Below are 27,406 nucleotides of genomic sequence, written 5' to 3'. Positions count from 1 at the left end.
TCTCTTCAAGTGGATCGTAAACTCCCGAGTTCGTTCCGTCACCTTCTCCGGAAATTGCCGAGTCCGCCATATTAGCCTACTGTCCAGCCAACGCTGCTGTGGTTTAGAAGGCCGAGTAGCCGTAGTGCCCCGAGAGGCAGCCAGCAGAGTAAGTGGGGAGAACTCGGGGTGTTATCTGCAGACTGTTAATGTATATGTATCTATGCTCTTCAATGAGGGCCGCGGCTGGTAACTCTTGATTTGTGTTGCTGGGTCACTCTCATGCCCTTGACAGGTCCTACTGGGTACTGCTTCTTATCCCTAGCCTGTCTCTATTATCACAGACAGGAGCTGGCTATTCATTATATAGTTACACGATTCAAGGATACAATCTCCATAGCTGCTGGTTTATACATCTAAATAATTATTTTCATTAAAAATAACTGCATTGAAATGGTGTTTAAGGGAATACAGGATGGTGAAATCCTCATGTTTACTTTTTGTATCCTTTGAAAATGGGCATAAAAAATTAAAATTCTGGATAACTGATTAACCCTTTAATCCCTTAAGGACACATGACCTGTCATGATTCCTTTTTATTCCAGAAGTTTGGTCCTTAAGGGGTTAAACAGAATAAAATGCTTTTACATTTTTTTTTAAATTTTTTCTTTATTTTCACATATGCCTATTTAAAATACTCCATCAATATTTATTTTTGTGTGTGTGTGTATTATTATTTTATTATTACTACTTTTTGGCATTTATATAATGACTACTTATTCCGCAGTGCTTTACAAAATGTGTGTGTATATATAAAGTCTAATAGAAGTTGGTAAGTTCATACTATGATCCCTTTTACATATCGTGTTTGATTTGTATTTATTTCTGGTAAATTTATACTAGAAGATCTATTAAGTTTATTTCAAATTAAAGGGACACTGTAGGCCACTATAGCTAATTGAAGTGGTCTGGGTGCTGTGTCGCTTTTGCACCTAGTGCTGCAGTGTTAAACATTGCAGTTCCAGAGAACTGCAATTTTTACATTGCCGCTCTAAATCTGCCCACAGTAGCTGTCTACCAGACAGCCTCTAGACGGCTTCCGGAATCGTAACTGGACGTCCTCACTCTTTGCACAAGGACCTCCAGCATCAGATTTTTTCCCCATAGGAAAGCATTGATACATGCGTATTAGACCCTGCTTGTTGCGTGACGGAGGACGTGTCGGAGCTTTGACCCAGTGCAGAGGGACATCGGCGCTGGGTTAAGGTAAGTAAATAAAGGGGGGCGCGAGGGATGGGGGAGGCAGAGGGATCGGTAGTGCCAGGAATACAGTTTTGTATTCCTGGCACTACAGTATCCCTTTAAGGATTAAAATGTGTGTGTGTGTGTGTGTGTGTGTATATGTGTATGTATATATATATATATATATATATATGTATTCTCTTCTGTGAGACAAACGTATTGTATTTTTTTTTTGTTCATGTTTAATGTGTTTGTGTAACACTTTTTTTTTTTCTAGCACCATGCTGCGACTACCTGTTGTCTGCAGGGTTATAACGAATGTAGCCCAGGCTTCAAAAAATAATGGTAAGTGTATGCTACAGTTATCCAAGTTTATTTAAATCAGGATTATTCGGTAAAGTGAGAATTCCACTTGAATTTTAAAATGAAAGGGATACTCTAAGCACCAAAACAACTTTAGCTTAATGAAGCAGTTTTAGTATATAGATGATGCACCTGCAGGCTCACTGCTCAATTGTTTGCCATTCAGGAGTGAAATCACTTTTGTTTATGAAGCCCTAGCCACACCTCCCCTGGCTGTAAATCTCACAGCCTCCATAAAAAAAAGTTTCATTATCAATGACTCATACAGCTTGCATGAAAATAAGGTTTAATTTTTTTTTATCAGTGCAGTGTGTTTACTTTAGAAGTGTTTTGTTCTTGCTCTGCTAATTGCACATTAATCACACGCAGGATGATCCTACAGGCTCTAGCAGGTTATTAACAGGGCAGGCGATAATACATTTTAAATTAAACAGCATGTGCAATAAAGGAAGTTTAAACATTACATAGTTACATAGCTGAAAAGAGACTTGCGTCCATCAAGTTCAGCCTTCCTCACATTTGTTTTTTTGCTGTTAATCCAAAAGAAGGCAAAAAACCCCAGTTTGAAGCACAATTTTGCAACAAGCTAGGAAAAAAATTCCTTCTTGAACCCAGAATGGCAGTCAGATTTATCCTTGGATCAAGTAGTTATTACCCTACATTGAAAGAGTATATCCTTGAATTAGATATCTTTTTACAGGAAAAGGGTAGGTCACATGCGGGGAGCTGGCTAAACAAAGTCAATTATGAAGAAGAGAGCGAAGAAAGTTATATGGCATCAATAAAATCTAAATAAACCAATATCCTTAAATAAACAATTATATCGCTAATTTGTGCAAATAGAATAAAAAAAAAAAAATATTGAAAAAGATAATAGATAAAGATAAAATCTTTTTCATTTTTTTTTTTTTTTAATTCTATTTGCACATTTTAAATTTTATACAAGCCTTATAGACTAATTATTAGGTTTTTCATACTTTTATACATGAGAAAAAGTATATACTAGGGCGGGTCACTGGTAGTGTGTGTTGTCTCATTTGACGCGTATGCCCAAGGAAGGGCAGGGCGTAGAATTCTACGCCGCTATATTAGAAACACAAAGATAGCGGTGCCATGAAAAAAGTCCTAGTGGTACTGGCACAGTGTGGGAAAAGTTAAGTTGCACTACTCTTGGATCATTGGTTGGCGGGGAGGGGAGCTATATTGAGACTGGGGGCCAAAAGAAAAATATAACAGACCATAGTTGCTTATGTTTCTTAGTAGGGTAGAACATGTTCCAGCTATCAGGCATGTGTGCTGTCCGTAGATACTAGGAATGCCACTTTTCTTTTTTTATTCATATTTTTTTTTTCTGTGATATTATTTTTATTTAATTTTTTTTGTGGCTCCAGCACAGTCATTGCAGACTCTTAGTTTAACAAACTGTGTAAGAATTTTAAACCTGTTCATAAATAAATCTTTTGAGATATGTGCTTATGCTTTGTTGCATAAACACCTGATATTTTCTATAGCTCTCATTACAATTCTAATGCAATTATGTTTGTGTTTTTTTTTTTTTTTTTTTTAGTACGAACAACATCAACAGCTGCAAGTAACTTGGTTGAAGTGTTTGTGGATAGCAAACCAGTGCTGGTGGAACCAGGCACCACAGTGCTACAGGTAATGAAACATGTTTTTAAAAAGAAATGTTAAACCAAGGTTTGTCATATGCTTGGCAAAGTATTTTAATGAAAATAAACTGTAGAGAATTTTGAAATAATTTTAGCAAAATCTAAAACTACAAGGAAGTGACAGCTAGTTTTCTAAACAGACACAGGTTACATGAGGGCTAGACAATTTATTACACTCCATTAATTGTAGAATTACAGCTTCTATTATTCCATATTTGAGTTTGACCAAATGTTGAGTTACAGCCACCACTGGGAAGTTGTGGGAACATTTTTATGCAGAACAACTACAATGTTCTAATTTGTAGCATAAAGTTATTTGTAAGGCAAATGTGTGATATCAGGCAATTGGCTGTTATGGACTGTTTTTAAGGTTGCTCATCCAACCAATGGCCGCTATGAGAAATGTAGTCCTCAACTGCTAGGTTTACCTTGCCTTATGATAAATAGCATTCGATCATGGTATCCATTGGTATGAGCCCTAAGGCGCAATATGCAGGGGTGAATTGCAGGGGCCATTGTATATTGCTGGATATTTTTCTTTCTCTTTATCTGTATCTAATGCTGTTCTATATACTGTTATTTTTTTATTTTTTTTTTATTTTTCTGCTTTCTATTGACTTACCCTAGAGGAAGCACTGGCTGCAACCCCAGTCCCCTGTTTGATTATTGGAGTACTGCTGGCTATTCCAACATTTTATAGATCCAATTTCACTATATTATGTTTCTTTTTTATTGCCATGTGTGCAGTTAAAGTTTATATATGTATTTTCTTTGTGAATAATGGTACTCCTACTATTTTTCTAGGCCTGTGAAAAAGTAGGCGTGCAGATTCCTCGCTTCTGCTACCATGACCGTTTGTCAGTTGCTGGAAACTGCCGCATGTGTCTTGTGGAAATTGAGAAAGCTCCAAAGGTCGGTATTCTGTCTCTTTATGGAGTTGTTTTATGAATGAACTATTGAACTTAAAAAGAAAATACAAACAAAATAACTAAGTGACATTAAGATACCAATAATTTTGAGTCTGCTTTGTTTTATTCTCACATAAATATTCCTTTGTCATAAAACCATTACGTTACGTTTATTGCTCTCCTTATCTCCAATCTCCGTGTTCTCTGTAGGCTCATGTGTTGCTGACATATCAATGTCCAAGTTATTAGCTTATTGGATATCTTATTGCTTTGAAATGCCCATGATCGACTTGACATATTGCTGTATTATGCAGATGATCTTACGGTTGTCCTGTCTATGGATATTTGTTAATAAACTTTAAATGACAAAAGAGACTCTGTTTCTTCTCAGTGCAGCACCATTCCACAGTTGCTTTGATCTAAACACTGAAGAAGCAAGGTGTGTGCTGAAAGGATCACTAGTGAATCAACACAGTAAAGGAGGAGACCATATTTAAAAGAAGAAAAACTATCACAACAAGAGGACATAGTCTTAAATTAGAGGGGCAAAGGTCTAAAAATATCAGGAATTATTACTTTACTGAGAGGGTAGTGGATGCATGGAATAGCCTTTTAGCTGAAGTGGTAGAGGTTAACACAGTAAAGGAGTTTAAGCATGCGTGGGATAGGCATAAGGCTATTCTAGCTAAAAGATAAGGCCAAGGACTAATGAAAGTATTTAGAAAATTGGGCGGAATGGTTCTTATCTGCCGTCACGTTCTATGTTTAGTCATTATTTGAACCAAGCTTAAAGGACCACTATAGTGCCAGGAAAACATACTCGTTTTCCTGGCACTATAGTGCCCTGAGGATGCCCCCACCCTCAGGGACCCCCTCCCGCCCGGCTCTGGGGAGAGGAAAGGGTTAAAACTTACCTTTATTCCAGCGCCGTGCGGGGTGCTCTTCTCCTCCAATCCTCCTCCTCTCCTCCCATTCGGCTGAATGGGCACGCGCGGCAAGAGCTGCGCGCGCATTCAGCCGGTCTCATAGGAAAGCATTTACAATGCTTTCCTATGGACGCTTGCGTGCTCTCACTGTGATTTTCACAGTGAGAATCACGCAAGCGCCTATAGCGGCTGTCAGTGAGACAGCCACTAGAGGATTTAGAGGCTGGCTTAACCCTTATATAAACATAGCAGTTTCTCTGAAACTGCTATCTTTATATAAAAAAGGGTTAAACCTAGCTGGACCTGGCACCCAGACCACTTAATTAAGCTGAAGTGGTCTGGGTGCCTAGAGTGGTCCTTTAATATGACACTTTTATTTACTCGGAGGAAGATTGGGTTGATTACTCTGTTGCTCCATTAATAAGTATGTTGCTGACATGCTTTTCTTTCTCCCTAGTGCTAAGGAAATGTTTCTGTAAATACATTTTTTTTTTATTTTTTTTTGTCCTGTAGTGTAGAAAACCATAGATTTAAAATAAAATGAGTAAATCTGATTTAAAAAAAAAAAAAAAAAAAATCGAGTTTTCCTTTAGTATGGAACTACTATAGCCCCCATTCTTGAAATTGTTTCCACTAGATTTATGGAATGTTGCTAAGTGGATTTTTGTCTCTTCCATCACAATACCATTAAAGGGAAGGTCTAGCCTAAAAATGCATTTTTATTTATTTATTTTTCACTTGGACAAGACTGGGTCATTGCCCACTTTTGAGATACTGAAATGTTTACATTGCAGGGTTAACTCCTCCTCTACTGGCCATCACACTGCCGCTAGAGGAGCTTCCACAGCAACATAGAAAAGCATTGATTCAGTGTTTTCCTATGGGAAAGTTTCAATATGTGCGCATTAGGTACTCAATGTTCCTGGATTTTACCCTAGCTTTAGCGCTGGAATTGGGTAAGTAAACTTCTTCTTTTTTTTTTTTTTTTTTAAATGTATTTTTCTCCAAAGATGGGGGTGGGGGTGGGGGAAGGACTTAGTTAGAGCTAGGAGAGGGACACTATAGCATTCAAAAGGCAACAACTGTCTAAGAAGGGATGCACGTCCCTTTGACCGCTAACTGTTAATGGAGTATCTACTAGAGTGTTTTTCAGCTGCCCATGTTTATCATAACATAATATTCATATTAAAGGACCACTCTAGGCACCCAGACCACTTCAGCTTAATGAAGTGGTCTGGGTGCCTGGTCCCTCTAGGATTAACCCTTTTTTTTTTTAATAAACATAGCAGTTTCAGAGAAACTGCTATGTTTATACTGAGGGTAAATCCAGCCTCCAGAGCCTCTAGTGGCTGTCTCATAGAGAATGCTTTCCTATGGACTGACTGAATGCGTGCGCGGCTCCTGCCGTGCATGCGCATTCAGCCGATGACGTCGCGAGGAAGGAGGAGAGGAGGAGGAAAGCTCCCTGCCCGGCGCTGGAGAAAGGTAAGTGTTTAACCCCTTCCTCTCTCCAGAGCCCGGCGGGAGGGGGTCCCTGAGGGTGGGGCACCCTCAGGGCACTATAGTGCCAGGAAAACTAGTATGTTTTCCTGGTACTATAGTGGTCCTTTAAGCATTAAGTGCCAACTAACACACCTATTTGCATCTTTTTTGATAGTCCTCACTTTATTATTCTTTAGTTATAGAATTGCAGGGCAGTTGTGTGAAATCTACCTGAGGTGAACACACTATCATTTTTTCAACAAATGGGTTCTATGCCAGACAATTCCATTTGTTTAAAGGACCACTATAGTGCCAGGAAAACATACTCGTTTTCCTGGCACTATAGTGCCCTGAGGGTGCCCCCACCCACAGGGTCCCCCTCCCGCCCGGCTCTGGAAAGGGGAAAAGGGGTAAAACTTACCTTTTTCCAGCGCTGGGCGGGGAGCTCTCTGCCTCCGATCCTCCACCGTTCCACCCCGTCGGCTGAATGCGCACGCGCGGCAAGAGCTGCGCGCGCATTCAGCCGGTCGCATAGGAAAGCATTTACAATGATTTCCTATGGACGCTTGCGTGCTCTCACTGTGATTTTCACAGTGAGAATCACGCAAGCGCCTCTAGTGGCTGTCAGTGAGACAGCCACTAGAGGCTTTGGGGGAAGGCTTAACCCATTTATAAACATAGCAGTTTCTCTGAAACTGCTATGTTTATAAAAAAAAAATGGGTTAACCCTAGCTGGACCTGGCACCCAGACCACTTCATTAAGCTGAAGTGGTCTGGGTGCCTAGAGTGGTCCTTTTAAGAAAGAGTGCAACAAATACACAAACCTACTAGAATTTTTTTTTTTTTTTTTCATCCTCAAATTGGATAATCATGCATTGCAAGACATGCTACCTAGATTGTATGTATATACAATTCAGAGTTTCCGAAGTAATAAAATAGATCTGCAATTTGAATTTTTTTCTTAATACCTCTTAAAGGGAGGAGAAATATGCTGTATAGGTTATCATTTTGTAATGACATTTTCACTTATGGGTTGTTCTTTATATATTCTCAGCCTGTAGCTGCTTGTGCAATGCCAGTAATGAAGGGCTGGAATATCCTGACAAACTCTGAAAAGACCAAGAAAGCAAGGTAAGTGGGTTTTTCAAAAATAAGACCCTATGGTGGTGACTAATGTGTGGGTGTTAATATCTTTTTTGTGGTTTACATTTTAGTGGCATACTTCTTGTTTCTAAATTATGCTTACACAGCACCATGCATATGTTAAATGTACTGCTGCCTGAAAGTGACTTGCTCATCTGCACGTTTGTCCACTCAAAGGGCTGGATTCTATTATATATTTGCACTGACTAACCGTCATTCTATTTAGAGTTGTGAGGATTTGTGCAGTTCCATAAACAAATATATGCTTAGGTGTCTTAACTCAGTCTTAGTAGTGAATTCCAAGCTATAGCTGGTAAAGTAGGTTCTTCATGCTGGACTTAACTATACTTTTATAATAAACTTAAAAACAATAAAAAAGGGCACTCACCCGTGGATGTTGCTGCTAATTTCCAGACTTTACAGCTTCTGCAGTGTGATCATAACCAACCAAGAAATTACTTGGGTCACTTGACTTTCTATAACACTGCTAAATGAGTACTTTATGGGCACGGGAAGAGTGTTTCTTAGCTGTAATTCATATGTCAGCTTTCCCCTGTAGATTTTATGTACAGCAGTACATAAACAGAAGTGGAAAAACAACAGTTTGAAAAGGAGGCAATGAAAAGGTGGTTTATGGAGCAAAGCCAATATAACTCTATCTATCTATCTATCTATCTATCTATCTATCGATGCACTCTGAGGACTTAATAAGTGAAAAAAGGGTAATTTATTCCAATAGGTATTACATCAAAAATTAGCCGACATTTCAACTAATTTGGGTCTTTCTCAAGGACCTTGAGAAATAAATGAACTTTTGCATGATATTCTAATTTTTCGAGTATTATATATATATATATATATATATATATATATATATATGTATATATATATATAACTCGAAAAATTAGAATATCATGCAAAAGTTCATTTATTTTAGTAATGCAATGTAAAAGGGGAAACTAATATATGAGATATCCGCATTACATGCAAAGCAAGATAGTTCAAGCTGTGATTTGTCATAAGTGCGATGATTATGGCTTACAGTTTATGAAAACCCCAAATCCACAATCTCAGTAAATTGGAATATTACCTGCAATCAATAAAACAAGGAGTGTACATAGAACAAAAATCGGACCTCTGAAAAGTATAAGCATGCATATGCACTCAGTACTTGGTTTGGGCCCCTTTTGCAGCAATTATTGCCTCAATGCGGCGTAGCATGGAAGCTATCAGCCTGTGGCTCTGCTGAGGTGTTATGGAAGACCAGGATGCTTCAATAGCGGCCTTCAGCTCTTCTGCATTGTTCGGCCTCATGTCTCTCATCTTTCTCTTAGCAATGCCTCATTGATTCTTTATGGGGTTCAGGTCAGGTGAGTTTGCTGGCCAATCAAGCACAGTAATCCTACGGTTATTGAACCAGGCTTTGGTGCTTTTGGCAGTGTGGGCAGGTGCCAAGTCCTGCTGGAAAATGAAGTCAGCATCCCCATAAAGCTCATCTGAGGAAGGAAGCATGAAGTGCTCCAAAATCTCCTGGTAGACGGCTGCGTTGACCCTGGACTTAATGAAGCACAGTGGAACAACACCAGCAGATGACATGGCTTCCCAAATCAACACAGACTGTGGAAACTTCACACTGGACTTTAAAGGAACACTATAGTCACCTAAATTACCTTAGCTAAATAAAGCAGTTTTAGTGTATAAGGGGATAAGACAATCTTAATTAAACAGAACTTGCAATAAAGAGAGCCTAAATAGGGCTCTCTTTACAGGAAGTGTTTATAGAAGGCTGTGCAAGTCACATGCAGGGAGGTGTGACTAGGGTTCATACACAAAGGGATTTAACTCCTAAATGGCAGAGGATTGAGCAGTGAGGCTGCAGGAGCAAGTTCTATACACTAAAACTAGGTATTTAAGCTAAAGTTGTTCAGGTGACTGTAGTGTCCCTTTAAGCATCTTGCAGTGTGTGCCTCTCCAAACTCTGGATCCTTGGTTTCCAAATGAGATGCAAAAGTTGCTCTCATCAGAAAAGAGGACTTTGGACCACTGAGCAAAAGACCAGGTCTGTTTTTCTTTAGCCCAGGTAAGACGCTTCTGACGTTGTTTGTTGTTCAGGAGCGGCTTGACAAGCCGAATACGACATCTGAAGCCCATGTCCAGGATCCGTCTGTGTGTGGTGGCTCTTGATGCACTGACTCCAGCCTCAGTCCACTCCTTGTGAAAGTCCCCAACACTTTTGAATGGCCTTTTCCTGACAATCCTCTCCAGGTTGCGGTGATCCCTGCTGCTTGTGCACCTTTTTCTTCAACACTTTTCCCTTCCACATAACTTTCTATTAATGTGATTTGATACAGCACTTTGGGAGCATCCAACTTCCTTCGCAATTCCCTTTTGAGGCTTTCCCTCCTTATGGGGAGTTTCAGTGATGGTTTTCTGCACAACTGGCAGGTCAGCAGTCTTCCCCATGATTGTGATTCCTACTGAGCCAGACTGAGAGACCATTTAAAGGCTCAGAAACCCTTTGCAGGTGTTATGGCTTACTTAGCTAGTTAGAGTGGGACACTGAGCCTAGAATATTGCACCTTTTCACAATATTCTAATTTACTGAGATTGTGGCTTTGGGGTTTTCATGAACTGTAAGCCATAATCATCGCACTTATGACAAATCACGGCTTGAACTATCTTGCTTTGTATGTAATACGTCTATCTCATATATTCGTTTCCCCTTTTACGTTGCATTACTGAAATAAATGAACTTTTGCACGATATTCTAATTTTTCGAGTATTGTGTGTGTGTGTGTATGTATATATGTGTGTGTGTGTGTGTGTATATATATATATATATATATATATATATATATATATATATATATACCGTATATACTAGAGTATAAGCCGAGTTTTTCAGCCCATTTTTTGGGCTGAAAAACCCCAACTCGGCTTATACTCGAGTCAGAGTCTGTATTATGGCAATTTGCATTGCCATAATACAGACTGGGGGGAGAGGGGTGCTGGCAGAGCTGTACTTACCTTTCCTGCAGCTCCTGTCAGCTCTCTCCTCCTCCGCGCCGTCCGTTCAGCACCTCTGTCAGCTCCCAGTGTAAGTCTCGCGAGAGCCGCGGCTCTCGCGAGACTTACAGTGTGAGCTGATAGAAGGAGCTGCACGGACGGCGCAGAGGAGGAGAGAGCTGACAGGAGCTGCAGGAAAGGTAAGTTACAGCTCTGCCAGCCCCCCTCTCCCCCCCACTGAACTGCCACTGGACCACCAGGGAAGGAGAGCCCCCCTCCCTGCCATGTATCAAGCAGGGAGGGGGGACGAAAAAAAAATACAAATATAAATAAAATAAGAAATAATAATACAAAATAATACTAATAATAATAAAAATAATAATAAAAAAAAGGGGGTATAAGGACCACTGTGGGAGGGGGGGGGGGGTATAAGGAGCACTATGGGAGGGAGGGGGTGGGATAAGGACCACTATGGGAGGGAGGGGGGGGTATAAGGACCGCTATGGGAGGGAGGGGGGAATAAGGACCACTATTGGAGGGAGGGGGTGGGATAAGGACCGCTATGGGAGGGAGGGGGGGGGGATAAGGACCGCTATGGGAGGGAGGGGGGGGGGATAAGGACCACTATGGGAGGGAGGGGGGGATAAGGACCACTATGGGAGGGAGGGGGGGGGATAAGGACCACTATACCACTATGGAAGGGAGGGGGGGATAAGGACCACTATCGGAGGGAGGGGGGTGGGATAAGGACCACTATGGGAGGGAGGGGGGTGGGATAAGGACCACTATGGGAGGGAGGGGGGGAGAAAAGGAACACTATGGGAGGGAGAGGGGGATAAGGACCACTATGGGAGGGAGGGGGATAAGGACCACTATGGGAGGGAGGGGGGGATAAGGACCACTAGGGGAGGGGAGGGGGGGATAAGGACCACTAGGGGAGGGGAGGGTAAGGACCACTAGGGGAGGGGTGAGTCAGGACCACTGGGGGAGGGGGGTGAAGGAACACGGGGGTGGGGAGGTAAGGACCACTGAGGGAGGAGGAGGGGAGGTCAGGACATATGGGGGGGGCAAATATCCTTGCACCGGCCCTGCACACACTGCATTCATACACTGCATTCATTCATACACTGCATTCATTCATACACTGCATTCATACACACACTGCATTCATACACACACTGCATTCATACACACACTGCACTCATACACACACTGCACTCATACACACACTGCACTCATACACACACTGCACTCATACACACACTGCACTCATACACACACTGCACTCATACACACACTGCACTCATACACACACTGCACTCATACACACACTGCACTCATACACACACTGCACTCATACACACACTGCACTCATACACACACTGCACTCATACACACACACTGCATTCATTATACACACACTGTAAATAAATATTCAATTAATATATTTTTTTTAGGATCTAATTTTATTTAGAAATTTACCAGTAGCTGCTGCATTTCCCACCCTAGTCTTATACTCGAGTCAATAAGTTTTCCCAGTTTTTTGGGGAAAAATTAGGGGCCTCGGCTTATATTCGGGTCGGCTTATACTCGAGTATATACGGTGTGTGTGTGTGTGTATATATATATATATATATATATATATATATATATATATATATATATATATATATATATATATATACATATATAAAAAATCCTAAAGCTAAATAAAAAAACACCTTCACGATTATTCACTAAAGCGAGTATTCAAATTTAAATTTCAAATTTAAGGTCAAAGTAACCAAACTAGAAGCCCTTCTCCTGAATTCTTATTTTAGTGAATAACCCTGCTGGTATAAATATAAGCTAGCCTGCACATCACACCAGACCAGTTGGTTGTCCCTTCAACTTTTATCCTGTAGTCTTGGTGTATCGTATAACTTCCTTAATTTGTGGGGGTTCTTGAGCAATAACAACCTAATCCTAACCAGCAAGCTTTTTGCATAAAAGTTTTCACCATATGAACTTGAGCATACATATTTTGATGGTCCAATGAGATGTCTGTTTTAAACCGGAACATCTGTATAATTATATAACTTTAACAACATGTTACGTCTCAATTTGTTGTGTTTACTAGGGAAGGTGTAATGGAGTTTTTGTTGGCAAACCATCCATTGGATTGTCCTATTTGTGACCAAGCGGGAGAGTGTGACTTGCAGGTAAACACAAAAGCTTAATATAATCCTGTATTGATAAATATGTACAGTAAATTCCATTTACAGATTACTGGGATACTGATGGATAATATTCTGAGGAAGACATCTAAAGCAGCAGTGTGCAAGCTGTTAGCTGTATTTTATTACACTGGTATCTCATCCTGTTTTCCTAATCTATTGGAACGAATTACCAGGAAACATTTTAAAAAGGACATTATATTATAACTCTGCAAACGCACTGCAAAAGATTCCATACAAGCAATTTAAATAAAATGCCTGTTAATTTGCATGAAAACCATAACTTGTCAGAATGTAAGGATCTCCTTAATAGACACCTCTTTATTCAACAGGCGCTACTAGTGTGCCACTAATCTCTCCATCCATCTGATAGTTGGAATAAAATATGGAATATTGCTGACTATTTTGGAAATGTCAATACCAGCCCCTTTTTGCCTCTCTAATACACCACCTAGTTTAGTTCTATAATAATTTTCTGCTTTTAGTGTTGTACTCAATGGAGAATCTTTCTCAGACAGTTAAAACAAGAACATATATTAAAAAGTTATAAGCCACCCATTGAAGTACTGTAATTTATTATTTTTAGTTTTGTTTTATTTCTTACATAATGCACATTATTCCAGCATGATAGTTTGTTAGTGTATCTGCTGTATCTTTAATAACATTTAGAACTACTGGTTTCTAGCATTGCCATCTCCAACTTTCATCCTTCCAAGAATGATACTGCAGGACATCCGTGAAAAGAAGTTTAAACGGAATGTATTCTTTCTGGCTAAAGGAACACTCCAGAATTTGTTTATAATCCTGGAGTGTTTTCTGAACCCTTTAGAAAACTGTTGGCCCTTCCCTCATGAGAACATCAGCTGACACTGTTGGCTAATAAGTGGCACCCATTGCTTCACTTCTCTGTTAAGTATAGGGGCCGAGCAAACAAGGGATCAATCAATGCGCCTTGGTAGTAACTTAGATTTTAGACTATCTGAAAATGATTTGTTATCCTTTAAAGTAAGAGTACAGCCGGGACCCCATCCCCCACATTTGAAGAGTACATCCTCTTGAAATTGGTTCTTTTATAGCCTGTGAAAAAGTTGAGACTTTGTTAGACATTAAAGTGCTTTAAAGGTTTGCAATGTTCATTTAAATTGTTTCCTATTAAATTTTTTGTATCCAGTTGTTGACCTTTTTATTTGGTTTCCATCTGTAGGATCAGTCTATGATGTTTGGCAGTGATCGGAGTCGTTTCCTAGATGGGAAACGTGCTGTGGAGGACAAGAACATTGGTCCTCTTGTCAAAACTATTATGACTCGCTGTATACAATGCACTCGATGTATAAGGTAAATAAGCTCCTTGTGGTTGTGAATACTTATTCAAACTGTGCACTCTTGAAATAAATGGCCTTTTAGTCACTTAAATTGCAAGGTAATTGGTTTTCCTTTGATAGCTGCTTCGGTTACACAAAATGTATATGATTTGGATTTTAACATTATGCAAGTGGTAATTTAAACATATACCTTAAGGATTTTCTTTTACTTAAGGCACCACTAAAGTCACCCAGGCCTCTTCATCTCAATTAAGTGGCCTGAGTGCAGTGGTCATTTAGTTTTAACCCTGCAGTGTAAAATACGTTTGTATTCCTAGAGCTTTAGTGTTCCCTTTAACTGTTATGTGCCTAATTTTTACTATCTGTATGTGTTTAGTATTATTTTGTAAATTTTCAGGTTTGCCATTGAGATTGCTGGAGTAGATGATCTGGGAACTACAGGAAGAGGAAACGAAATGCAAGTTGGTACCTATGTTGAGAAAATGTTCATGTCTGAGCTCTCTGGAAATATCATCGACCTCTGCCCTGTTGGAGCATTAACCTCCAAACCATATGCATTCACAGCTCGTCCTTGGGAAACCAGGTATTCATGTTTTAATGTGTGCATAATGCATTATATATTCCAGATGTGATGCCTTCAGAATAAAACATTTTAAAGGGTATCCTGCATAAAATTACACTCCTTTTTGTTCATCCTTTGTGTAATTCCTCACTCTCCATATCTATATTTCCAATTTCTTGCCATTTCTTTTCCATCCTATTTATCTGTCCCTTCATGCAAGTGGAAATGTAAACATATACCTTAAGGATTTTCTTTTACGTAAGGCACCATTAACATCACCCAGGCCTCTTCATCTTAATTAAGTGGCCTGCTTCCTGTTCCTTCTGTAACTCTCATCTGTAAGCTACATGTTCCACTTCCTTTCTTAGTATGTTCCCCATTCACTTCACCCCCCATTCACTTTAGTTCTCTTTCCCTCTTCCTCAGTCCTGCCATTTGTCTCCTGCTCACTAGATGGTCATTTAACCCCTTAAGGACACGTGACATGTCATGATTCCTTTTTATTCCAGAAGTTTGGTCCTTAAGGGGTTAAAGGGTTAATCCAACCAGAAATAGTGTTTCTGAAATGTCACCCACCTTACTTTGAGGGGGAGGGGGGTGGGGGGAGGGGGGAATAAAGGAAAAGATCACATTTGATCTGGTGCTGAGGCCAGGTTCTCCTTGCAGCTTGACCCTCTTCCATGATATGCTTGCTGATGTCAGGTGCCTAATATGCACAGAATTCACATTAGCCAACCATAAACTCTTGTTTCAGACTGTCTAACTCCACCTCCAGCAGCAATGTACTTTGTATATACAGTTTTTGAAAACTGAAACTGTGCACATACAAACTTCAAGTACCATGACCACTTCAAATTAGTGAAGTGGTCATGGTGCTTGGTATAACCCCCCAGACTCCTTTCTTTTCTGTCTCAGATTTCAATTTCTGTACTTACTCTACTCTATACTTGAATGTGTATACTCCCTTTACATTCTATAATTATCCTGTTTGAATCTATCATATCGGCCCTCTTCTTTCCTACCATATGAGTTCCTATTATACATCCGTTTTTCTACCTATCTCCCCCATAGTAGTAAAGCTTCTCCACATCCCACTATTACATATGAAAGTACTTTCTTTACTTCCGTAAGTACTGGCTGCTCTGCTCAAGGTTCCTCCTTTAGTTCACATTAAATTTCCCCTTGGCATATGTGGTTCTTCTTTTCTGTCCCCACCAGTGCTCCTTGTGAGTTTGTATAAGCAGCAGTGACAAGTTACATGCAATATATGTCTGAGGACACCATGTTTAATTGAGACTCCGAGTTTGATACCTACCTTGCAGGCATAGCCAGAGTGGCATCTCAGAAATCTGAGTCATGCAAGTTGGCCCATGCTATAGGTTAATCATCAATGATTTATATTGATGAAGTTACATGATGATCAACAGAAGCTGTTTTAGTAATACTAAAATTATAGTCTAAACTAGGGGTTCCAAAACTGTGTGGGACACAGGGGAGCCGCAAAATGTTTTCTCGGTGCTATGATCATAGCACGGGGAACTGTGCATCCCTCTCCCCTGCCGGCTCTGCAGGACCGGAGGGGAGATCTGAGATCTTCCTTTCCAGCCCGCTAGCACTATAATGCTGACAGCCAGAAGAGGAGAGAGAGAGAGGACCCGAGGGACCTGCAGCTCCGCTGGGTTCTCCTCTCGCAAGCTCAGAATGTTGCCGCGGTTACCACGGCAATGCTCCAGATTCTTGCGAGAGTGAACTCTAGCAGCTCTTGAGGCTGCTAGAGTTCATTGTCGCCACTTGGACCACCAGGACTTCCCCACCGGACCACCAAGGATTACAGGAAATGTCCCCCCTCCCAGGCAAAGGTAAGCAGGGAGGGAACCACTGGGCTAAAACTAAAAATCATTAACAATCCGTAATTATGTGTGTTCTATTTTCCTTGAACAGAAAGACCGAATCCATCGATGTTCTGGATGCCCTCGGTAGTAACATTGTGGTAAGCACAAGAGGTGGAGAAGTAATGAGAATCCTGCCTAAAATTAACGAGGACATCAATGAAGAATGGATCTCTGATAAAACCAGGTAAAAAATACTGGCAAGACCACACTCTCTTCTTATTTCTTTGTTATACCTTAAATTTTCTACCAATAGCTAAATCTACTGTTTATATAAATGCTTCTCCCATATAGTGATCACTTTTTTAATTGAACTACATTATGTTTGACAGGGCAATTAGTAATTTTTTATTAATTCATTAATCGAGTGAATTGACTGTTTGATGTTGAATTAGGGTTGAATTGTTTTCTTGGTTTAATACAGAAGTCATACTTTTAAAGAAAATGCTTTCATGTGAATAAACGCATAATATACTGTGGGATATGTACTTTTTATCATGAATTGACTTGTTTGACATTTTGTAAGAGTTCCAGAGTCATGTGAAATACGAGTTAAACACGTTTTTAGTTGTGATCATTGTTTGCTGCTAAGAAAATTACAGCAAAGTACAGTTTTGTGGTGGAATGCAAACTGGAAGAGGGAGCACATATATAGTTTACTTACTTGCTAACAAATTGACTTTTTTCCCCCCAAAGAGACTTTAAGCACCATAACAACCTATGGTTTTTTGGTAGTATATCATTTCTCTACATACTTTGTATTATAACTGTAGTGATGTTCAAAATATATCTGTACAGCTGTAAGACTGCTCATTTTGACCCTGATCTCAAAAGAAGGTGTTTTACTTCCCCCTATATCAAACGGGCATCCAATTTGGGTGCATGAGTTCACTTAGTGGGTGCATATAGTGTGTGTGTGTGTGTGTGTGTGTGTTTGTTTGTTTTATTTTTTAATGTATTAAATTTTAAATTGTTATTTACAGCTTTAATATAGGTATATCAAAAGCCGTTAATATTTAATTTAATCTATTCACAAGTGATATTGTAAATTTGCCCTGCGTACTCTAATTCCATCGTATCTCTACTGAACAGATTTTCTTATGATGGTTTGAAGCGGCAGAGGCTGACACAACCAATGGTCAGAGATGACACAGGTCATTTGGTTAACGCAACGTGGGAAGATGTTCTAGCCCGAGTGGCTGGAGTGGTAAGACATGCTCTATACATTAAAAATTCTAGTATTCTCAAGTGTTAGATTTCATCTTATCCAAGCTTGACAATTTTATATGAATTTGTGGGCCAAACTCATTTTGGTAGTATATGGGCATACACGAAAACTTAAGTTTTGTAAATCTTCAACCAAAAACATGCTAGATTTTGTCACACCTTTCAGCTGCAAAATGTTCAGGGCTCATCTGTTGCTGCTATTGCTGGAGGACTAGCTGATGCAGAGGCACTTATTGCGCTTAAAGACTTGTTGAACAGGCTGAATTCAGATGTCTTGTGCACAGAGGAAGTGTTCCCCAACACTGGAGCTGGGTATGGTTCTACTGTATTGAATATCCATGTAATTAGAAATTGAAAATCCATGCTCTTAAAGACTTTCCTAGAATTACTTTGTTTACTATAATTTTTAATAAACATAATAAATGTTTGTTTACTATTTCTTTTTTTTCCCTACCATATTGCAGCACTGATTTGCGTTCAAATTATCTCCTGAATTCAAGAATTAATGGTGTTGAAGAAGCTGATTTTCTGCTGCTAGTTGGGACAAACCCACGTTATGAAGCCCCGTTGTTTAATGCAAGGATTCGTAAGAGGTTTGTACTTTATAAAATATACTTTGGGTTACACTGCCTCAGAACTCTGAAACAAGAAACATCTGGTTGAATTGTTTAGTGGTTGTTTTTTTTTTTTTTTCTCAGGCTGGTGTCTGGCACAGCCCTGTTGCTGTATCTGTTGGTTTATGTATCTTCAACATAATACTACAATACAATAACATGTTCAAATATTCAAAGGTTGGAGCTGGCTTCAGTGAAACTGATGCTAAATATTGATTGACTGAAAAAAGCAAGTGCTATTTTGCAGTAACCTACAAAATATATGCCCCTCCCCCCCAAAAAAACCCCTCTGATGTTTCGTTTTAGCTGGCTTCAAAATGACCTGCAGGTGGCAGTGGTTGGAAGTGCTGTGGACTTGACTTACACATATGATCATTTGGGAGAGTCCCCTCAGATACTCAAGGAGATTGCATCAGGAAAGCACCCATTCAGCAAGGTGTGTAACAATGATTATTTCAATTTCATTCTAATGTGTTTTAAGTTTTCTGTAATACATGTATTATTACAATAGGCAGTCACTTTTGAATTAGTGTTTGACACCTTGATGGACAGGTCTAGAATTCTACATGCATTATTAAACCTTAATAATCACTTTGCATTTACACTCTAGTGTTTATAGACAACAGTCTCACAAACCTGCTGGTCACAAATAGGTCAAGATGCACGTTTAAAGGAAACTCTCTAAGAACAAAACTAACTAGGCCAGTTCCCATTACAATTCCTTGTGTGTTGGTTTTCTCCCCCCCCCCCCCCCCCCCATTTAGGGATTCTTTAACATCCGGCAGACGCTCCTCACATAGTGTCCAATCTAAAGTCAGCTGTTGGTTTCTGTATGGGAGGATGAGACTGGCTCATGCCTTAATAGTGGGATACATTTTGATCTTATTTTTATCAAATACGTAAATAAGTTAATTTTTTTTGCATAAGGGGAAGCTTTTATGCAGGAAAAAATTACTCCTAGATCAGTGGGCTACAGGCCACCTCACATTGACTTCAGGGCTATAAACAAACAAACAAAAAAAAATTAAGTTTTTGATTGACATTGGGTTTCTCATCTGGCAATGTGTCCATTACAGTGAAGTAAATGGAATTGATAAGCAGCTGATGTAGGTAATAATAAGCAAAAGCATTAGGTGCCCTGGACATTTCTCTCTGGTTAGAACAGTTCAGGAACCCACTGATTTCTAGTCTCTGGTGTATAGTAAGCATAGTACTTAGCTGTGATACTAACACATCATGACTGGGAAATATGCTGGCACGTCCTTTGGTGCGTATGGCTCATGTGATTGGAGGCTTGATTCCATTGATATGGTGGTATTTGCTTCTCAGGTTCTTGCACAAGCCAAGAAGCCCATGGTAGTTGTTGGTAGCAATGCCTTGCAGCGCAAAGATGGGGCAGCCATTCACGCAGCAGTTTCTGCCATTGCACAAAATGTAAGGACTAGCAGTGGCGTTGGCGAGGAATGGAAAGTGCTGAATGTTCTGCACAGGTTGGTTATCTTTACTATTGTACAAAAAAAAAAAACAAAAAAAAAACATTTCCAACACCTGCTTATTCCACATATAGTATATTATTTTATTATGTTAAATTGTATGCACAGTGGTAGAAGAATACTGAAGTTGTTGCAAATTTTCACTCCGAGGATTCATACTCTAGTTCAATGTTCCACAACAGTCCAGGATTTGTGTGTGTCCCTGTTTTATTCCAATGGAGATACTGACAAAAACCTGGACTGTTGGTGGTCCATGAGGACTGGGTTGGGGAACACTGCGTCTAGTTTATGTCTCTTATGAGTGCAAATTCATTATAATGTTATGTATGTGATTGCACTTCAATGAATAGTCATTTGACTAGTTTTCCAGAGACCTGGAAGCAAGTCAAGATAATCGCTTTAGAACCATTATTTATTTTTTATTATTATCACACAACCGTTTGTCAGATTACGTTTAATTCAAGCAGTATCTGTGTGACTCATTCTACATATGTCAGCAGCCATTCATTGCATTGTAAAGTTTAGCAGGTTATGCAAGTTCATAATGAATTATAGCATTTATGCCACGGAAATACACTTACCTATTGCAGTCTGTGAAGTACTGGATATTGAGTGAATATATGTATGCATGTGCTGAATTGATCTTACACCTTTCAAATACTCAATTTGATTCAGTTACATTGTAAAGGTTATGGTGCAAACATGACAAATATGATTTTTTTTAAATGTAATATATGTATTTTATTTTAATATGTTCAGAGTTGCAAGTCAGGTCGCTGCCTTAGATCTTGGTTACAAGCCTGGAGTGGATGCTATACGAAGGAACCCTCCAAAAGTATTGTTCCTACTTGGTGCTGATGCAGGCACTATTACACGTCAGGATTTGCCAAAAGACTGCTTCATTATCTACCAAGGTATCTTCCTAATCAACTGCTTGTAGAGTTCTAGGTTTATAGATGTGTCACTGCAATCTATCAAATTCTGATATTCTATTGTACAAACGCAATGACCACATTCCTTGCTATCATAATTTGGGTCACAAATACAGTGTCATGATGGGACTTCTAAATATGTAGGATCACATCTTAGCAGAGCCATCCTGATGGCAAATAAGGGTGATGCCTTCTGCTATCCAGCTTCAAGTGGCCCAGTGTATCATGACTGCACAAAACCTTACTGACCCTTAATGGTTTTGGTTTACTGAATAATGGAAACCCTTTTCAAGTGGCTTACTATCAAATACCGTTTATGTTTACAGAATGTTCTGTAGTAAGCTTACATTTGACTAGTTTCCAAGGCTGTTTCACACATATTAGGAGACTTTCCAGGCCATGTGAAGATGCAGAAAACCATAGTGTTAAAAAAAACAGAAATGTGTCCATATCTAAATATTTGCTGAATAAGTTTACCAAGACCTATGTGATATTAGAACTTACACGACTTATCATAAACAATCTGTGAAATGACTACCTGAGATCATAATTTATCCTACAGTTTTCTTAATGTAATAAACATGTTTTGTTGGAATGGACAACACTCTGATTTGCTAAGACACTCCTAAGTCAATTTACCTTCCTATCTACCATCACCCCTGGATGTCCATCTTAGAGGTTTTCCCATGGATCAGAAATATCTACTGTTCATCTTAATCAAGATCTGGCAGTCACTCAAAGCCTTTCAATCAATCGGTGTGAGTTGCTTTGAGTAGCTGCATTGCACATTAGGTGCCTCTCCATTCATTTCTATGACAAGTGTGCCATGTACCTATGAAAGAGAAATACAGTATTACAGGTCTCCCCATTTCTGCTGGAAGTTTCTTTATCAACTGCTCCCTGCATGGTGTGTTCCTTTAATAATGTAACCTGTTTACAAGCAGTTGCTCTTTTGTTATCATATAATTGTAGTACATAGACTGATTGATTGTTTTTTTACTTTTGTTTACCAAAATAGCTCAAATTTACCAGCTTAAAGGATCACTATAGGTTCGGGAACACAAACATGTATTCCTGACCCTATAGTGTTAAAACCACCATCTAGTCCCCCTGGGCACCTCATGCCTCCATAAATATAGCAAAATCTTACTGTATTCAAGCCTGAAGCTGTAGCTCTGCATGCTGTTTGCCTCAGAAAAACAAGCTTTTTGCTAACATCATCAGAAGTGGTAGCCTGATCCAATCACAATGCTTCCCCATAGGATTGGCTGACACTGACAAAGAGGCAGATAAGGGGCAGAGCCAGCATGATTTAAACACAGCTCTGGCCAATCAGCATCTCCTCATAGAGATGAATTGAATCAATGTATCTCTGAGGAAAGTTCAGTGTCTGCATGCAGAGGGAGGAGACACTGAATGTTTGGATGCATTTTAGGCAGCCATGACCCAGGAAGGATGTCAACAGCCATCTGAGGAGTGGCCAGTGAAGTTCTCACTAGGCTGTAATGTAAACACTGAATTTTCTCTGAGAAGACCGTGTTTACAGCAAAAAGCCTGAAGGTAATGATTCTACTCACCAGAACAAATTCAATAAGCTGTAGTTGTTCTGGTGACTATAGTGTCTCTTTTAAACTAGTGAAAGTGTCCTGGTATGTGAAAGTCAAGAGGGGGAATTTGTCCCATTATGTATTCTATAATTACAAGCAAGCGTTTCAGATTTCAAACTCCCTGTGAAGGGAAACCATCACTTCTCTGAAAACTAAACCGCTGAATAAACAATTACCTATTATATCACCTGTAATTATGGTTAATTTGTAATTCTCTGGTTACTTTTAAATGTGTCCCCTGATCCCTTGCACATGTGTCGGCTAACTCGCTCAGCTAATCAATGTCATCAAAGTATGAACAAGCAGTTTTATGTGGAAGCAAGGGACAGCCACAATTGCCTCCTAGTACCATAACCAATACAATGGGCTGCAGAAGTTAAGGTTATTAGCCTGCTCCTTTTAAATAAAGGTAAAATAACATTTAAAAAAAAAAAAAATAACGAATTGTGGCAACTCCCTTTTTTAAGTTAAAATTTCTATGAATCCTTACATTCTTGGCTCTATATTGCGGTTTGTCATTGTGATTATATAAATTCAGACTTGCTTTCCAGGTCATCATGGGGATGTAGGAGCACCTATTGCAGATGTTATTCTCCCAGGGGCTGCTTACACGGAAAAACCAGCAACCTATGTTAACACAGAAGGCAGGGCCCAGAGAACCTTTGTGGCTGTCACTCCCCCTGGCTTGGCAAGAGAGGACTGGAAAATTATTCGTGCCATTTCAGAGGTATTGTATATATTTTTAATTATACAATGTTTGTAAAGGTTTCTTTATTTATGTGCAGCTGTTTAAAACACTGTCCTGATAAATGTGTGATCTTTTCTAGTTGGCAGGTATCACCCTCCCATATGACGATCACGATGCTGTCCGAGACAGATTGGAACAAGTTTCTCCAAACTTAGTTCGATATGATGAGGTAGAAGAAGCAAATTATTTCAAGCAGGCAACAGAGCTGTCAAAGGTATTTTATTGATTTCAGATTGATATTTTGCATCCCTGGAATATTCTCCATTATGTTGCCTTATTTATGTGTCTTGTTTCAGCTTGTTAACCAGCAAGTGCTTATAGATCCTCTGATCGCCGCTCAGCTGACCATTAAAGATTTCTATATGACCGGTAAGTAACTTTGGATCTACCTTATTGTTTGTTTGTATTAATGGGTTTTACAATCTAACAAGCAGTGTGGCTGTCCACACAATCTGGGTTTTTTTTTTCTTGTAATATTGCCTCCCATGTTATGCAGAGCCTGCCAGTTTACCAGCTGCAGACATCCAATCTCCTCTCCATCCTTACCACAAAACAGTTGTGAATGGCATGGAGAGGGAAGGGAGAATAATTACATTGGTAAGCTTGCATGTCGCTTTTTGATTTTCTCCAGACCCACAAGGAGACAAAGTGTGGCCTTTAGGTACTATTTCTGAGTTCCAAGGTGCCTTGATTTTTTTAACCTACCTAGGGACTGGCACACTAAAGCGTTAGAAATACAGGTTTGTATAACTCTTTTTTTAGTGTTTTTTTTAGCTATTCAAAATGTAGTTCTACATTCTTTAAACCACAGACCTTCTTGGCAACAATGCCATATAGGTGCTTTTTCTATAACTGTATGACTACAAGGCAGAATGAATCAGGTTCTGAGAAAACATAACTAGATAAAAAATTTCTATTTTAAGTCTGGGCATAGTTTGACAAACAAGAGGTAAAATCAATGATTCTTTTAATTATATATTTATTTATGGAGTGGAGAATCCTTAAGCTCTACCAGACAGCCACTAGAGGGCTTCCTGAATTGAAAAGGACCTTTGGTCCAGTATCTGATGCTGGACGTCCTCAGGCTCTGCATGAGGACCTCCAGTGTCAGTTTTTTTTTTCCCTATAGGAAAACATTAATTCATTGCTTTACTATGGGGAGGTCTAAAGCGCACGTGGCATTTGCCGCACATGGGCATTAGCACTCGATCGTTGTGGTTTTAACCCTTTATTTACCAGGGGAGAGAGGCACCTTTGTATTTTGTATAAGGTAAAGGGACACAATAGTCACCAGAACAACTACAGCTTAATATAGTTGTTCTGGAGAGTATAATCGCTCCCTTAAGGCATTTTCATGTAAACACTGCCTTTTCAGAGAAAAGGCAGTGTTTACATTGCCCCTAGGGACACCTCCAAGTGGCCACTCCTTAGATGGCAACTGGAGGGGGGGGGCTCAGGGATGCACAGTAAGTAGCCCTGCAGTTCAGCGTCCCCACGCTCTGCATGGAGAAGCTGAATTTTCCTCATAGAGATACATTGATTCAATGCATCTCTATGAGGAATTCCTGATTGGCCAAAACGGCATTTGGCTCTGCCCTTGTGTCGATTTTAGTCAATCTAATGCTCTCTCTATTGGATTATCACAAAGAAGGTGGAGCCAGCGCCGGCGAACCTGCGCGGCACTGGAAATAAGGTGAGTTTTAAACTTTTATATGGGGGGCCAAGCCACCTAAATGGTGAGTTTAGCACTATAGGGTCAGGAATACATGTTTGTGTTCCTGACCCTATAGTGATCCTTTAATCAGTTGTGGCAAATTGAAGAATCTCTAGCTGTATACTTACATCATCATCTGTGCATGTTATCATACAAATTGGGTAACTATTTTAAAGTGACTATAAATATAAAAACAAAGTGACACTATATAAACGTCTTTACCACTGTAGCTAATTTGAGGTTATGATGCAATGAGTCTATTGGTACCGTCCCCCAGTTTTTGTCAACTTTCAAACAATTTGACACAACTGCAACTAAGGCTCGGACCCTATGCATCCTACAATAAATTGGATTGTTAGATGTCTGGTTGCCCGTCCAAACTTTGAGCTGTGAGTGGTGAGGCAGTAAATGGTTTGACAGAAAACTAGATGACACCCAAAGACTCAATGCACCATAACATCTACAATGTGTTGTAATGCTGATGGTGCATCGTGTCTCATTCATAATCTCATCATAGTTTAACACTTTGCTCATTAATTTAGTTTTTTTCCCCCTGTTAAATTTTTATTTGCCATCTAGAAATCTCATTATGTGTCTGTCCCATGCGGGGTCATAATACACACCATTAATCTGCAAAAAATGGATTTAAAGGAACACTATAGTCACCTAAATTACTTTAGCTAAATAAAGCAGTTTTAGTGTATAGATCATTCCCCTGCAATTTCACTGCTCAATTCACTGTCATTTAGGAGTTAAATGACTTTGTTTCTGTTTATGCAGCCCTAGTCACACCTCCCCTGGCTATGATTGACAGAGCCTGCATGAAAAAAAAAACTGGTTTCACTTTCAAACAGATGTAATTTACCTTAAATAATTGTATCTCAATCTCTAAATTGAACTCTAATCACATACAGGAGACTCTTGCAGGGTCTAGCAAGCTATTAACATAGCAGGGGATAAGAAGATCTTAATTAAACAGAACTTGCAATAAAGAAAGCCTAAATAGGGCTCTCTTTACAGGAAGTGTTTATGGAAGGCTGTGCAAGTCACATGCAGGGAGGTGTGACTAGGGTTCATAAACAAAGGGATTTAACTCCTAAATGGCAGAGGATTGAGCAGTGAGGCTGCAGGGGCATGTTCTATACACCAATACTTCTTCATTAACCTAAAGTTGTTCAGGTGACTATAGTGTCCCTTTAATTTCTTTTTTTTTTTTTTTGGTAGTGCATGAGAATTTTTAATGAAATATTCTAAAATTATTTTGTAGATCCCATCTCCCGGGCATCACAGACAATGGCCAAGTGTGTGAAAGCTGTAACCGAAGGAGCACAAGCTGTAGATGAGCCATCCATTTGCTAAACAGTCATTGCAATCTCTTCAAAACTGTGTGAGCTTCTGTCCACCCTAGCCTGATTTTAAAAAATAAGGGGTGATCTATAGAACAGTGGTGGCTAGCCATAGTAACTGCAGCTTTTGTAGACTGCATTTCCATCAATGCACAGCCATTATGGGAGAGGTGGCCCACATCAGCTGCAGTACCAAGGATTTGCTGTACCACCTATATTAGAGCAATGCTGGATTGCTGCTTTACATCTGTGCTTGTTTGAAAGCATATTTAATGGTTATGTGCACCTGAATACAAATGATGCATCAAAAATAAAATGGTGTGTGTAAAAACTACTTATAATCTTATTAAAACAGTTTATTACAAATCCCATGTCTGTGTTATTTTTAAGTTTTAGCTTTTGGGGGAAAGAAAGAGTAGGGATTTTGTTAGCAGAAGAGGTTCCTCTTGACAATTTATAAGCCATTCAATACATATTGCAATATTTGTATGGTACCTGGGGTTTTGTCAGATCTATAAGAGTAGTCATGATTGGCACACCTGTCCTATGATCTGCACTGTAGACCAGCCAACACAAGTCTCGACAAATCCCAGGCGCCAGGTCTTCATGGCACCTCAGAATTTTGGATTAAATAAATTGATACTTGGGGCTCCTCTCTGTTAGCTGGGACCATTTTAGTGGCCCCAGACTGTCGGATGAGCTGTAAGCAGAGCTGAAAGTGGGGAGATTTAAATCTGCAATGTGGCATGAGAAGAGTAAAATCCCTTCTCACACCAGGTGACCCAGATATCAGTTGATCAATGGAGCGCAGCTACAATCATTTAAACGCCAATTGCTTCAATATATTTTTTCCCCTGTTCACACCAGAAAGACCCCGGTATCAATTAATACCTTGGGCTCTTCTCCATCAGCTGGACCCAGATTTAGTGGCCCTAGACTGACTAACTGTATTCAACGTTCAAAGGGAGTGCTGCATTTACCGTTTTAAATCCATTGAGAACACCTTGGCTGAACAGA

At 39.6% G+C, this 27,406-nt stretch overlaps 1 protein-coding gene across 1 annotated transcript; it reads left to right on the top strand.

The window, feature by feature from the left end:
- The first annotated feature begins 9 nt into the window (after positions 1-9).
- NDUFS1 (NADH:ubiquinone oxidoreductase core subunit S1) lies at positions 10-26,755 on the top strand. The gene is made up of 19 exons (XM_063430078.1): positions 10-148; positions 1,499-1,566; positions 3,152-3,243; positions 4,059-4,166; positions 7,625-7,701; positions 12,839-12,920; positions 14,140-14,270; positions 14,655-14,840; positions 16,761-16,895; positions 17,801-17,915; positions 18,102-18,247; positions 18,400-18,528; positions 18,856-18,985; positions 19,879-20,039; positions 20,802-20,956; positions 23,133-23,308; positions 23,409-23,543; positions 23,626-23,698; positions 26,311-26,755. Exons 2-19 carry the CDS (start codon positions 1,503-1,505, stop codon positions 26,400-26,402), a joined length of 2,187 nt encoding a protein of 728 aa, XP_063286148.1. The 5' UTR covers positions 10-148; positions 1,499-1,502; the 3' UTR covers positions 26,403-26,755.
- The last annotated feature ends 651 nt before the right edge of the window (positions 26,756-27,406 follow it).

Source organism: Pelobates fuscus, chromosome 8, assembly GCF_036172605.1.
Source record: "Pelobates fuscus isolate aPelFus1 chromosome 8, aPelFus1.pri, whole genome shotgun sequence".
In the NCBI taxonomy this organism is placed as follows: domain Eukaryota; kingdom Metazoa; phylum Chordata; class Amphibia; order Anura; family Pelobatidae; genus Pelobates; species Pelobates fuscus.
This window is presented reverse-complemented; position numbering and strand designations above follow the sequence as displayed.

What these genes read in the sequence shown, in the direction of transcription:
- NDUFS1 (XM_063430078.1), top strand. Translation starts at nt 1,503, where the DNA reads ATGCTGCGACTACCTGTTGTCTGCAGGGTTATAACGAATGTAGCCCAG. An exon ending in CAATGCACTCGATGTATAAG is followed by an intron (nt 14,271 to 14,654) that starts GTAAATAAGCTC and finishes GTAAATTTTCAG; the next exon opens with GTTTGCCATTGAGATTGCTG. An exon ending in CTGCTTCATTATCTACCAAG is followed by an intron (nt 20,957 to 23,132) that starts GTATCTTCCTAA and finishes CTTGCTTTCCAG; the next exon opens with GTCATCATGGGGATGTAGGA.